At 41.3% G+C, this 15,192-nt stretch overlaps 1 protein-coding gene and 1 long non-coding RNA gene across 2 annotated transcripts in view; both read right to left on the bottom strand.

Annotated features, from left to right (window-relative positions):
• The window catches only part of MCM9 (minichromosome maintenance 9 homologous recombination repair factor), a 47,980-nt gene extending 33,467 nt beyond the window's left edge, over window positions 1–14,513 (bottom strand). The window contains exons 1-6 of the mRNA XM_068184331.1: window positions 14,189–14,513; window positions 10,068–10,384; window positions 8,347–8,428; window positions 7,214–7,414; window positions 4,879–5,004; window positions 3,528–3,647 (exon numbers count right to left, since the gene is read on the bottom strand). Of these exons, the coding sequence (XP_068040432.1) occupies window positions 3,528–3,647; window positions 4,879–5,004; window positions 7,214–7,414; window positions 8,347–8,428; window positions 10,068–10,384; window positions 14,189–14,498 (1,156 nt within the window). The 5' untranslated portion in view covers window positions 14,499–14,513. The remainder of the gene's footprint in view (window positions 1–3,527; window positions 3,648–4,878; window positions 5,005–7,213; window positions 7,415–8,346; window positions 8,429–10,067; window positions 10,385–14,188) is intronic.
• LOC137470729 (uncharacterized) lies at window positions 5,143–7,191 on the bottom strand. Its single transcript, XR_010997223.1, has 2 exons — window positions 6,716–7,191; window positions 5,143–6,682 (listed from the first exon to the last, which is right to left on the bottom strand). It is a non-coding gene; the product is annotated as an uncharacterized lncRNA (long non-coding RNA).
• Window positions 14,514–15,192: the final 679 nt, after the last annotated feature.

Here is a 15,192-nt window from a genome sequence, read left to right on the forward strand (position 1 = left end):
TACTTGCAAGGCTCTGCAGAGGCTCTAGAGGAGAGGCCATAAGGGTGCATGTCACACACAGCTCAGAAAGGCATGTTATACAGAACTGGAGAGCTGGAGAAACAGCTGATAGTCTCCTAGATTTTTAGCCAAGCTGTTCTAAATACAGTTCACAAAATCCTTTAAGCAATCAATCTCCGGAGGGATGCAAACCAAACAAAATTTTCAGAAACGTGAACAGTCAAATATGCACTAGCAAGCAGCAGAATGACTCTGGCCTAGGTGTCCATGAGCTCCAGACCTGCCAGCAGCTGGCATGTGTTAGTTCCTGTTGCACACCATTCGATTACTGCAAATCTCAAGCTCCAGAGATAAATAAAGTATTTTCTTACTAGTGATTATCTCATCCAAACATACATAAGCAGCACTGTGCCTCTGGGGACTGCAAAACAGTTTATTTAACTCAGTAGTAAGGTGAGAACTCCCAGAGAGATCTTGTTAAGCCTCCCTAAGTCTCTATCTTTATGGAAAACTGTGTATCAATTTCTAAAAATAAAAGGTAGCTGAATGACTCCCTGTGATTCTCATATGAGAGACAAGTCAGGGAGAATGAACCGGGCCTGTAAAAAAACCTGTGTAAACAGAACGAAACAGTGGGAGAGACAGTTCCCCCATCTTTCATTTACAGATCACAAAGTCCTACAGTGGCCAAATAAATTTTTACCATGGAGTTGTTGCATGGGGGCTGGTCTGCCTGCCAACTGTCTTTAAAGCGATGTGGGAGGAACAAACCCCAGTTCCCCATGTAAGTCCTAAATTGTAGAGAAATTGCAGCAAAAAAATTCTGTTAAGTGTTTGCAAGAAAGGCAACTTTAATTAAAAAAGCTCAGAAACTTATTCACTGAGTGGAGATAAAGTTCTGTTTTTTTCAAAACAGAGAATAAATTATCTGTTACTTCTAAGGGCTGTTTGCAGCAAGTGGGCAACTAGAGCCTGTGGGTGAGATAGAAAGATGAAGGTCTTCCAAACCTTCGGCAAGAAAGCAGGGTTTTCTCCTGGGTCGTACTTTCTCAATCAGGTAGAACAGTACAGACTTTGTTTAGAAAGTGCAGGGGAAGGCAGGAACCTGATTGAAAAAGCAGAGGCCCAATAGCAAATTAAGCTGCAGGAGTTAGGTCACTGCTTTCTGAAATTCTGCAAGCCAATTCCAGTCACGTCTGTATGGGTTAATGGACTGCAGCAGGCACATGATACTGCAGGGGCACAAAGTACCATAGTGGATCTCTGAGCATGTGATACCTAAGGTATACCAGGAAAGAAAGAGAATTTTGGCACAAGGAAAATGTTAATGACTTAATACACTGTCTTGGTACAAATAAATACTTGTACAGAAAACCAAGTAAAACTGGTATGATGCAGTTTGGCATATAGGATTCTAATTCAGTGCTTGTTAAATAGCTGGTGTCCTAAAACAGTACCAGATGGGTAAATGGCACAAGGTGTCAGGGTACACAGAATCTTACTGAAGGCACTTTTCTCTAAAAGAGGGACCCAGCTTTTAAGGAGTTACTCAGGGTTTACCCAATCTCAGGTGTGTCTTTTGGCCTATGTGGACTGTAATCCCAGAGCCAGCAATTAAATGCAATTCAGAACTACTTTTTATATACAGTAAGGAACTAGCTGAAAGTGAAACTTAGAGATTTAATATTCATACACTGGAGGGAAAAATGTGCATTAGGGCTGTCCTCTCATGGGAAAGCAGAAACTGGTAATTCAAAGTGTTCAATTTTGACAAGGAAAGGAAGGCAGTTTAATAGTTCTCCAAACTAATTTGAAGCTTCTGCACAGAGAGCAAGTTGACAAAAGTCAATGTTAGGTACAGCTAGCTACAAGCAGATTCATAAGACACTCCTTGCACAGGAAAGGCAAAGAAAATAGTAATTCGAACAACATCCAAACTCCTGGTCTAGAAATTAATACCTTGGTCCAGCAGTTCTAGCCATGGAAAGGTTCCCTCAAATTAAACTAGGTTAATAAGATTCCTTGCTAGGCACTCAAGTTTCACTTGTGATAACGGTCCTAAAGAATTCTAAAGTAGAAATTTGGTGCTGCTGTCAGATTTTGGAAAAAGGGACTGACAGAGAAGATTTTTAAAAATAAGGAATACCTAAGTGAAATATGGATAATATAAAGGCCCAAGAGAATCCTTTAATGGTATGAATCTTTATCTCCACACATCATTAGTGCACATATACCACAGTAAGCATATAAACTGCAATATTTGTTTTCAGGGAAATGTCTTTGAACCTAGCCATCATGGCTGAGCTGGAAATCAGATCATATGGAAGGTGAAGCATGGGAGGGGGATGTGGTGAAGAAGGAAACAACAACAGCATCAGAAACTGAGAGCAATGGACACAGGAAATCACTACTTAATAAAAATGGGCAAAGTCTGACTGAAACACATGGCAAAATTTCACTCCAGGTCACTGCAAGTCCCCTAGCAAATCCGAAATTATCCAGACTGTTCTCAATTCTTAACAAAAAGTGAAGAAAAGATTATGCTAAGCCAAAATTTTCTCTCTGGCTTCTCTCCAGACCTATTTGTTAACTTTTTGTATGGAAAGTCAGAGGCATATGTGTTTCATAGCAAGTTCCCTGCACACAGGAGTGTACATGTTCAACATCATGGTCAACCTCCACGGCTGCGGAAGACTCAGTATATACATAGCTGTGGAAGATTTATCCTCTGGTTCTCCCATGTACAAATAATGCTGTTTCCCAGATATGCAATGATAAGCAGCACTGTCTTGAGAAATATTCAAGCTACACATGCTAGCTGAGACACTGGAATTTGACCCTAATTATTTTGTGATTTTGAACATACTAGTATATTCATTTGTTCAAATAAAGTCATTGGCAGAGGTAATCTGACCTTGTACATTGTCCCAGAAGAGTTTGCAAAGATGCCTGGCATTGAGAGCCAGCTGGGACATACCTAAATTTAACAAAAGGAAAAAAGAGAAAAAAGAAGAAAAAAACTCACTTGCACTCTGAAACCATTCTAAAACCATCTTCATGAGTAAGAAATAATTCCTCAACACAGGGGTAAATTTTCAGAAAGCAAACAGAAATCAAACTGGCACCCAGACAGAACACATAAAAGAACAAAAAAGAGCTTATCTGTTCAGGAGAAACCAAATGATGCTAACTTATCACCCAGCGTGAGCTCTGGAGAGATGTCATATTTGTCATAGCTGGGAAATGCTAAAAATACAGGTCCAGATCACTCTCTGCTAGCAAATCATTGAGAGGTGTCTCTGGATGAGGCTTGTAAAGCTCCCTGCTAGAAGCTCATCACAGTCCTTCATGGATACAAAGGGGCAGGACTGCAGAGAGTCAGATCGGGCCTCACATGCTTCCACAGCAGTTCTCTGCTTCACCTGTGCTCATAACAACCTGAGCACATATGTTCACATATGTAGAAGGCTTCTATACAAACATACTTGAGTGAAGAGATAACCTGTTACAGCCGAAGAAGCACATACCTGCACTTGTAGATCCAATTCCTGCTGTAAGCACAGAGCGTGGCATAATCTTAACTGCATACTTGAGGAACTGAGATTTCCCTGTACCTGGGTCTCCAACCAACAGAAGATGTGATTCACCTTGGGGGAAAACAGTAATGTAGGAGTAGATAGTTCATATGCAAGCAAACATTGACACAAAATGCTCAGATTAAATAACGTGTCATATTCACCTACAATTTAGCACTATATATACATTAAAATACGTAATTCTGCACTATTTATTTGGTGTGATAAATACATTGTTTAATAAAGTCATCTAGACACAAATATTTACAATGAAGTATTTGTGAAGTGGTAGCAGGTATTTGACACACTTCCTGTAATATAAGTTCTTAAATTTTAGAATGCTCGTTTCTCAGACTTAGCTCATTCTAGAATATGAAACAGAAACATACCAGGTTTTAGTTACCATTCCACTATTCAGTTATTTAAATTATTGCAAAATGGACTAATTAAATCAGCAGGCTGTTTTGCTTAATTAAGTCTTTGCCAACAGTTACACAACTTTATATTTTCATAACAATTAAATTACGGAAGTAAATAATTCACCTGCTACAATCTCAGTAAAGTGCTCTAAAATTTTTTCACTGTTTTCTACAAAATCCAACTTCAAATATAAAGTCTATAATTTTATTTAGCTGTTGGAGGATTAAGAAAATCCTGTATTTGTATACAGAGACATACTTTTAAAAATTATTATGACCTACACAGATTATGACCTGTGTACCACCTGACACATGGCATATTTGCCATCTAATAACAACAGAAGGCGAATCAGCAGGCAGGTAACTTGGAGTTACAAGACTAAGTGAGATGTGGTGACAATCACAGATGGAAAAGTCTGGCATTGGGAAGTAAAATTAGTCCTTTAATTTTTCCTTTTAACGTACTATAGTGATCCGAGTTAAGGAAACATTAAGATTTCATCTTTGATGCCAAATACTGCTGGGAATATTCTACTAGAAATAAATTCAAAATGTCACTTATACAATAAAAAGTGAGATGTTTCAGATAAAACAGCTGCCTCTAATATTCTACCTAATGGAAACACGAAAGTCTGCTTCTATCGGGTTTTATTTGGGAAAAATTAAAATAAAAAGAGGAAGTCTAGACACCCACTTTAACTTGTCTGAGATTTTGGAAAAATAGTCAAAATCGATTAAAACTTGTTCTCACTCAAGAAAATGGGATGATTATGCTTCCAAGCTCTTACTGGTTTGATTTTGGAAGGGTGGGGGGAGATGTGGGTGAGGTCAGGGATGGGAATGACTGTTACAAAGGATGTGATACTTTTAGAAACAATACAAACCTCTGGTTCGAGTTCCAGCAGCATCAGTCCTCTGCACACCACCAGCAAGCACCATGGCTACAGCCAGCTTCACCAGGTACAATCCAAAAACTTGAGGACATAAGCTAGCCAAAATTTCATTCCTCCCTAAAACAGGAGCAAAAATGGCACTCAGCAGAGTTAAAACTTGGTTTCCCATGGACTCCCATATACACTGACAAGTAATTTGGGCAAGAAGAGTAGGGTAGGTGGGAGATACTAATTTTTTTTTTTAATTTAAATGGGACCTAGAGCAGTTGTTTGATCCTAACTTCCTTCACGATACAGAAGTTAAGTAAGTCACAATCATAAGCAACAAAGCCAACCCTACTGCAATTTAAGGAATTAAATTCCATAATGCAAATTCTTTTGTTCCACATTTACAAGTGTAGAAGCTATGAAACCTAGAAGTTTACAGATTTCAAAATATCCCCTTGAAAACTGGTGTGTTGTACATTTAAGAAAACTTCTAACACTTATTTTGCCTTAAACCTGTGCACACATAGTGTGCTCATTTTCTCACTGTTACCTTCCTTCTCCTTTGATCCTTCAGTGCCACAGGTCCCTCTCCTCCTCCCTACCATAGTCTCTTTCCAGCAGCAGAATATTTCAATCTGCTCTGAAAATGCTGATGGTGTGGAAGATATGTAACAGGATTAATTCTGTCCTTTGAGATTCTGACACTACCAGCACATAAGGGGTCTCAGGTTATATGCCATGTGTTACTTCCATTGCTAGGGAATAAAAGAGAGTGACCCATTTTGAGAGCTTAACTTCATGTTTTAAATTTAGATGCAAGTACATGGCACTGGCAAAATACAGGGACCTAATGGATGACTTAAGGTGTAGGTGATTCATTTGGAGGTCTTCTGAAGGAATTAACACATCTTTGTCCATCCAAAAGTGAAATTTTAAGAACGTTGTTCAGCCATGCACCGCTCAAGATTTAACTCCACAGCATCATTAAGTGACTTGACATAAAATGCTGTAGTAGCTATCATTACCACTTGAAAAACAGTACAGGTACACATACATTCTGTGGCCTCAGACTCCTTAGTCCGATTTGATCTCTGCCCTCAATTTCAACTCAAATTCAGACAAACAGACTGAAACAGATACCTTGGGCAGTCAGGCTCCTTCTCATTTCCACCTCTATTTTCTTGTAGCCACTTCAAATTTATTTATTCAGAATGGGTAATATTAGATAAAATTACATTGCTCCCTGCAGGCTTCCAAAATTTGTCCTGAGAATGAAAGATTAAAAGGCACCTACAAAGAAGATCCTGAGTTACTTTCTGAACAGTTCTAACGAGAGTGATAAGAAATATTCTTGTTCCAAATAGCAGAAGGAAGAAATGTTATCATTCCAAACAGCAGGAAGCTAGCAATTTAATTGCTTTCTAGGAAATGCAGTTCTGAAGAATCTCTAACATTGACATGATCTACACTTTCTTATTGAGAGCAAGCTCATTTGAGGGAGGCTCCCACCTGCTTTTCCTCCTGTTTGTCTTTAAAGAAGAAAGACTAAGCCTTTTCCAGGGTTTTACAAAACAGACTGTCAGCCTAATAAAGTTCAGTGATGGAGACCCTGAAGAGTCCATTGAGCTTCTGCAGAGTTGAGGAGAAGGCACTCACATTATGGAGAGGGACAGAGTTCCAGATAGAACTACTGGTAATTCCAAGTTGGCTGACTGTAGACCATGGTGTTTAGTACCCAGCATACTGAACACTGACTGTTCTGGAAGCCATTGTGAATTGGAAGGTTCCCCTGCATCTAACTCAAGGACTAGGCATGTTGTAGATGTCGGACATCTACAACACTAGGCATCCAAGAGTTATGTTAAAGATGTGATGTGCTAACCCCTATGGTAAAGATTCAGAGCTTAACTTGGGATGCAGGGGCAGCATGTCAGCTCTCTCACCCCAGTGGCAACAGCTGTGCTGACTAAAGGCAGATCTGGTCCACACTATTTCTTCTGAGAAGTATCTTTCTTCTTTCTTGATTATAAAACAGATTTCTTTTTTTCCTTCCTATACTTACATTCCCCTTTTCATTTCTTGTTAATAAAGGTTCCAAAAAAGACTTGAATAAAAAGCTCAGAGGATGAAGATCAATGCAGTAGGTTTGGTACTTCTGCCCTCACCCCAGTAATATTAAAGTAAGAATTTTGTATTCTTGTAGTGAAAAAAATATATTCTTGATGATGGGTAATGAGATGGGATAATGGGGGGAAAATGTGTTCAGTCACTGTATTTTCACTCCTGATTTCATCTCTATCCAATCAAGTGCCCTACTTAAAAGCTTTCAACTACTAACCTGCTAAGGGATCATTCTTATGCTTTTTCCAGAAGTCTTCAAATTCATTGCGAACTTCTTCATCAATTACAACCCCTGCTAGCTGCTCATTGTTCACTTTTACATAGTTGGCTTTTAAAACAAGCTCCAAGTCACAGCGTGCACCCTCATGGAAAGGCTTCCACCTCTGCATTACCACTCCATACACTGTGATGTCATCTCCTAGAGGTAACAACAAAAATTAGTAAAATAACAACTGACTTGAGACATGCAGACACTTCAGCTAGCTGTAATGTACAACAATGTGATCTAGATCCTGTGTTATCGTTAACAAGGTTAAAAAATCCTAACAACAAAAAGCAAAACCTCCTGCAGTTACTACTGTAAGTCTAAAACAAAGATAAGGTAGATTGCTAAAGTCTGTGGTAGGAAGTTATGTCTTTCCACTTCTGTTTAAGGGAAGTGAATTCTTAAAGATATACCTCTGCTTGTTTCCTCTTTTAGAAGAGAGGAATTCCTGGTGAACTGTAGAAGCTCTTTCAATTAGATTGATTATACAAAAAAAATTAGTCAAGACTTATTTGGTTTCTGGTAACTTTTGTGATGAACCGCAGAATCACTTGTTAACATTCTGAGTAGAGTGTTCTTCTGAGAAAGTACAACGACAAGTTAATTTCTTGTGGAAATGTGCCTATCTGAGAATTTTCAGTCCACTCATCATTCATCCTCCTGCCAATGAGCTGCTTCTTTGAATGCCAAGCAGCTTTTTCTACCTGCAGTACTCCTTAGATAGGAAGTCAGGTTTCCTGGCTCTCTGAACCTATGAAGGGGCACCTCACGCCGTGCGACCCAAGCTCCAGGGGAGGTTCTACCCTAACAAGGTTTAATGTACTTTCTGTATGTCACAACACATTACTTATTGAAACTGATCTGTCAAACAGTCAAGATGTAACCTGACATGGGGTGCATTACATTTACTAGAATGGTCATCAGCTGCCACGCTAATATTCAGCCTGAAGCAGCAATGTGACAGATTAACACACCTAATTCGAGGCGACCCCAGCACTGACAGCCACCTGACAGAGATTCATCTCAAATGGAAAATTAAAAATGCTTGTGGGTACAAACATAGGTAATTTATGCTATATCCTCACCAGACTTGCAACTGTCCACCAAGTCATCTTCCAGAACAACCACCATGCAACGAGGGATGCTTCCAACAGACAGCCTCTGAACCTAGGGGATGGGAAGGAAAAGCACTTCTTAAGAACTGCATCTTTCAAAAGCCTTTAATTTACAGCTGCTCTGGCCTACAGTCCTTTCCTGGAACTAAGGTCAGTTCTTGCTTTTTATCACAAAACTTAATAGTAAGGATGCCAATGCTGCCCTGAACTTAACAAAGAAAGTTTAATACTGATAATAATGGAAATGGGATTGAGTATTAAATTAGCAGAAGGTGCTCAGTGCTGGGAAATCTTGTGTGATTTCAATATCTTGCTGAAGAAAGCTGACTAAAAAGAGGTCATTTGAAAGACCTGATATTTTTTTTTATTATAATTTGAGGTATTACTAGATACTTCTTTGATATGTAAAGTTGACTTTGGGTACTGAAGCATGTGCATGGGTTAGATAATGCTTCATTGAAGTAGATACTGAGTGATTCTCTGTATTTTCTGGTATTTAACCACGACTTGACAGTTTGAGATTAAGTTTACACCTAAGTGTCAAGGATTAAATCAAAAGAAGGAAACTCCAAATATAAATTGAGAAATGTGCCAGTAACTCCTGTAATTCTTTTTCTTTTCTCCAGGGTAAAGTCTGTGCAATATTGTCACAGTCCATTTCCAATCAGCAATTTTTCTGTTTACACTTAGAGCTTGCAATAGTTTTGAGAGTATCCACTGCACAAAAACAACAACTTTTCATTCTGCAGCCCAGGTCATACATGCTAGATTTCTAAATGTATTCACTCTCTGGTGCCTAGGAAGGTTAATTCACCCTTGTGTATTATCTAAATGGCCACAGGCAGTTCACATCACTGTCAGTACTGATGGCACATGCACAGTTATTTGCAGAGCTCAGTAGGAAACACAAGGGAAATTCAGTCCTAGTTTAACTTCACTGTTTTTAACAAGCCCATGTTGCTGAAAATTCTTCCTACCAGCGAGACCTGTGTGTCACACAGTATAACAAAATTTAAGTTATAGAGATTTCCCATATGTCAGAAACAATCATTAGATATTCATGCAATATAGGACTTATTTCCTAGAAAGTTTATTCCCTTAATTCTTTTGGTATTCTGAAATGCTAAGACCTAAATTTCTAACTTCACACACTTCTCTTCCACCTTGTCTGTACTTCCACCTAGGGCTACCATTAGAAAACAAATGCAAATTCTGTATGCAGGTTCTGTAAGGATCACATATGCAATAATTGTTGAGTTCAATATTGGCTGAAGGGAAGAACACTTGCAGACACAACATACTGACCACACTGCACAGTTAGAGCTGGCCCTGGCCAACACTGGGCTAGCTTTAGTCCTCAGAACCAGTGTTGAACATCAGCATCATGCACAGGAAGTGCTTAGAGAAAAAATGCACACTTGGTGTTACAGGGATTCAATGTGGAATGGAATTTCATCTATGGAAATTTCATCTATTCACTGACTGCTGGTGTTTTGTACAATATTGAATGGTATTACCCAGTAAGAGAAATATGGTCTACATGTTGGCTTTAAATTTTAACTCTTTGACAGGAAATCTCTGACCAATGGGTTACCTGGCTTCTTTCAGTTGTCTCAGGCATTTGTATTAAACAACAGTAGACATCTATACTTTAATACCTTCCCCTTTTGTCTGGTTTTTTTTTTCCTTACCTGTTCTTGAATTTTGATTTCTTGATAGTCCCTGCAGCAGGTAGGAGAAGAGGTTGTTCCAGAGAGACATGTGAACTTGGTTGAGTTGCAGCCTTCTTCATTGAGACAGGCTGCTGGCCGACAGAACGCGTAGTACTGCTCAAAGTCAGCCTTGACAACAAACACCTGCTTGCACTTGTTGCAGATGTAACTCCGCTCAAACTCCAAAACCTTCACCGAACTGGTACGTATGACAGTCCCAGTAACAGACAAAAAGTGTCCCACATCCTTGGATTTAGGAATGTGCTCTCGAGTCAGCTCTGGGCAAACAGGCAAACCTGTTACACAGAAATATGTGCAGCATAAGGCTATGCTTATCAAACAAGGACTTACAATGCAGTTAAACAGAAAACATGCCAGGCATATAAACAGTAGCCATTGTTATTAGTGTTCCATAAACATGATTCAACTATTCATCTGTTGCACCATAAATCTGATTCACTGTCCTCAGATGGTGAAAATCATCAGACACTGAGCACTAGCTGAAAATGCTGCCAGTTTACTCTCCCACTCTTGCCAAGGGGTGAATAGTCATGAACAGTTTCCATTCATGGAAACAGATCCTGACGTTCTCATATCTGTATTAATTTAGATGTTCTTTTTGCAGATGCCATTTATTCTACAACTGGTTTATCTGAATGACAAATTTTTAGTTACGCAACTTAATGTCCAATGTTATTCCCACAGTTAAACAGGTGTAGCTCCTAATCTTGTGTGAATTCTCAAGTCCAGGCAAACTCATAGTCGGAGAGCATTTGACCTTAAATCCACATTGCGTACCAGTAAACCTCGAGCACAAGGAAGATAGCATAAAAAGAATGTAAAGGGGTTATGAACACAGCCAAAGCAAAATCACTTGTATATTCAAATGCATAGTGACAGGACACTTTCCACTTCTCTCCCTTAATTCCACCCCAGCAGCCAGTTCAGTCGTGTGCTGATCAGGCTCCAGAGTTCACCCATCACTTGGCACCAGAGTGGCTGAAATCCTCAGGAAGATTAATCTCAACAACCTACAAAGTTCTTATAAAAGTAAATGGTCTTGAAATGCTCACTTGAGAAAAATATTGCCTACTCAGAAATTAGTAATGAGCTACAAGATATGAATAATTATAAACTTAATTTCTTATTTTTATTTCCAAAATATTTTAGAATATTTTCTACAGAAATGTAAAACTACAAATCTGCTAGGAAACAATGTTTCTAAGGGGACCAAAACTATTTGTGCATTTAGGTCAAATCTTCTCAGTGACTTTGGCTAAAAAAAGGAAAAAAAAAAGGTCATATTTATTTCAGTGTTTTCAAACCCAAATTCCTTATTTCAGACATGCGGAAACATTCTGGTTTGATTCTTTTAAGCAACACTTGACCTTCTGCTTTTGTTCAAAGAAAATATTTTTAACTATTGAAGTAATTTTAAAAGGTAAGAGAATAAAGTAGAAAAAGTAGAATTAAATAATCAGGAAAAGGAAGTATTTTGTAAAAGTGCAAACAATGTTTTCTGTTTGATTCTAATAAAGCTATTTAAATGTTCTACTGAGCCTGTTGAAATTTTCATTCTACCACAGATTTGCATTTCTAGTCAGTTCAGGGGGAAAAAATCCGTTATTTCTCCACCTGTTTTGGCTTTTTTTTTTCTTAGTTCAGTATTGCTGCTCCTGAAAAAGCTTTGCAAATGCATCACTTCTTACACTAGAGAGAGCTGCAGCACTGTTGTCAGGATATATGATGATCACCTCTGTGAATTTTGAAGAGACAAGAGTCTAAATGTGACAAAAAGAGCCTTCATTCTGATCACACTAGACTGCTTGACAAACTCTTTAATTGAGTATGTGCCTCTTTGAATCAACATTACTGTATTAGTCACCAAAAAGCTATTGAAAATATCAGAAGCAGCTTGGACTTCAGTGACAAACACAGTGGTGCTCAGGCTAATGATAAATAAGGAAAAATCATGTAATGGAATTGTAGAAAAAGTAGTAGCTATACAATCAAATTCCTACAATGCTAAAATTCAGATAAAGAATTTTTACTTTTTTCAGTAAACTCAGGGTAACCATCCATTATTAATTACTGCATATCCACACATATCCTTCCATCCTTTTTTGAATCCCTAGATGCCCTGTCCATATTGGTAGAAGGTGCTGAGCTTGTTTCTTACATCTGGTGTATGCAAAATCACTTTTCCTCCCTTAATTCCAAGCCTGACACACAGATATCATCACCCATACTCGTGGTAGTTAGGCCTGCTGCTCCCACCAAGAATAGTGCACCACCTTCTCATTCCCTCCTTATCTGACATGGGAATGGGAGGTGGCACTCCAAGATGAGAATCCTGAAGGTAATCAGAACTCAGCACCAACTTAAAAGGTAACAGCATCATGGGAAACTTTGGGTGGAAAAAAGGCTATAGAGAATTTAGGTTATTTATTTTGTTTCTTCTGCAGTGAGCCTTTTGGTGGTGCAGAACATTAACCAAATTCTGTGGACACATGCTACTATGATCTAGCTGGACCTCTCAAGGATAACTCCTCCTGTTCTTCACCAATTTCTCTCCAGCTTACGGACGGAATTATCTGTGAGTCTGCTGACTGAATTCTTCTACCAATGATCAGTCAGGCCTGCTTTTATCAGTTATTAAAACTATTGGATCAAGGGGGCTAATTTTGCCGGAGATTGATAAGGGTATATTTAGACAAAACATCACTATGGGAGGTATGATCAGCTCCAGCAAGAAGCTGATAAGAGGAAAAGGAATGTCTTAAAGACACCACTACTCATACAGAGATCACCTCTCCTTGCTGTATTCCTTATAATACTTCCTGGCAGCTTTTCAAATAATCATACTTGGAGTTTTTTTTCATGCTGAAGCCCTGAATGATGTAAATACATCTCAGAACACTAGGAGGAAAGTTTTACCTCATTTCTGCTTTCACAGGTACAGGAAGGTGCCTGAGGTCAAATTTCAGTACAGTGCAAGAGGCCATCCTTTTACCTCACATACTCAGCAGCTGTGTACAAGCTCCTCAGGACCTGAACACCACAGGCTAAATATATTTCTGATGTATGCATCATTGTCATTACAACGTTTTTATGGAAACTCACTGGAATGAAACACAGGCCTATTTAACAACTGTGATTTATCGAAATTCAAGCTGCCAAAAGACTGAATGATCACAAGCCAATCCACAACAGGGCAGGGGAGGGAAACACAAGCTGCCAGCTCTTGGCTTTGCAGACTATTGCTCCAAATTGTCATGATCAGAAATGACCAGAAGGGATGCCACTGCTGACCCAGTTTACCACAACAGGCAAAAAAGACATTTCAACCTCAGAACCTGCACTCCACATTTACCAAACCTCAAAGCTACTAAAAAATTCCCAATAATAAGGAATAATGATATATCATCTGGCAGTGAAAAAATTACTGAATCCTCCATTATTGATCACGCCTTCCAACAGTTCATTCCAATTTTATGACAAGCAATTTTAAAACAGTTAAGCATAAAATTCAACAGTTTCAGTTAAAACTGTTACAAGACAACTCAAAATTTAGAATTTGCCTCTTCTGCAAGATGGCTGGAGCCAATAAGGACCGAGCGGCAACTGGCATGGTATGGAAATCAACCTGCGGTAAAACTTAGGAACTATTTTTCTTTCCCTTAAACTTTTTTCCCAGGACTTTTTTTTCCTTTTTTCTTTTTCTTCTCTCTACACCTTCTGTCTAAAAGAAATAATGTAAGACCAGCTGCTGCTATGAGGACTCTTTGCCCTGGAAAGGCTTTAGTGTAAGCCAGCAAGAGACACCAACCATTAAACACAGGCCAGCGGGGATGGCCACAGCTTTTTTTTTAGGAGTTGGTCTACACACATCCACGTATTTGCACGTGTCCTCTGCTGCTTAATAAACACTAAGGATGCCGTCTGCTTCAAACGGCAAGAATTAAACTTGCTCGTTCCATGGCGCCCCAATAGTTTGTTACACAGTAAGGAAATTTTGGCAGTTTCCCTAAAGAGCCAAGAAATGTTGGCATTCTTGGCGGGGAGGTGCAGCTCGCTGCAGCCCCCGCCCCACCACTCACCCGAGACCCTGGCGTGGAGGTTCTGCTTGAGGCTGAGCTGTGCCGGGTCCGCGCTGTCCTGCAGCGCTGCCAGCGCAGCGCGCCGCAGCGCGCTGTCGAAAATCGGGAGCACCTCGCTGGGGAAGGCGTTGAAATACTCCCCGATCTCCATGTTGGTCTCAAAGAGCGTCAAAGCGTCGACGACGACCGGGTAGTGCGCCTGGTCGTCCGCCTCCCTCAGGATGCTCAGGATTTCGTCCCTGTGGTGCTCCAGCACGTAGGACTCGAACACCTGCCCGATGAGGCTCACCTGGTCCGCGCTCAGCACCATGGCGTCCCTCCCTGCGCGGGGGAGGGCAACGGGCGCGGGGAGACGGTCACACAGCGGCGCTTCCCGGTACGGCCGCGCGCCGGGCGGGAAACTTCGTCTTTCCCTAGGAAAAGCCCATCGCGGAGCCAGGCGGGGCGGAGCCCGGCTCCTGAGCTCGGGCAGGGAAACCTCGTCAGGGCTGCACCCACGCCCCGCCGCTCTCCGGGACCGCGCCGGGCACCGGGGCCCGGCCGAGCCCCCCCCGCCCCTCAGTGACGGCTCCCGCCAACCCAGCCCGCCCCGCCCCCGCCAGCCGCTGCCGCCCTCCCGCCGGGGTGGGCGGGGAGCGGGCGGAGCGCTCCTCCCGATAGTGCGAGAAGCGAACGCGGGGAGCTCTCACTTCCCTTGGTGTGCAGGCGATGAGGGCAGGCGGCTGCCGCAGCGCCTCACCAGAGCCTCCCGCTCCGGCCGCCTCCAGCGCGGCAAGTTTTGAAGGCGGGAACTGCCCCAAGCGCGTCCCGTCCCGCTCCACGCCGGGCAGCGAGGGATGCCCTGCGCCCCCAGCACCCCACCCGCCAGGCGAGGCGGGCAGCGCTCCGCGGCCGCCCCGCTCCCACTCGGTACCTGCAGCGGGGCCGCTCCTTCCCGCGGCTTCCCGCCGCGCCGAGGCAGCGGCCGCAGCTCCCTCACCCGGCGGGAGGAGCGGCTCCGTCTC

This window comes from Anomalospiza imberbis, chromosome 3 (assembly GCF_031753505.1).
Source record: "Anomalospiza imberbis isolate Cuckoo-Finch-1a 21T00152 chromosome 3, ASM3175350v1, whole genome shotgun sequence".
NCBI lineage: Eukaryota > Metazoa > Chordata > Aves > Passeriformes > Viduidae > Anomalospiza > Anomalospiza imberbis.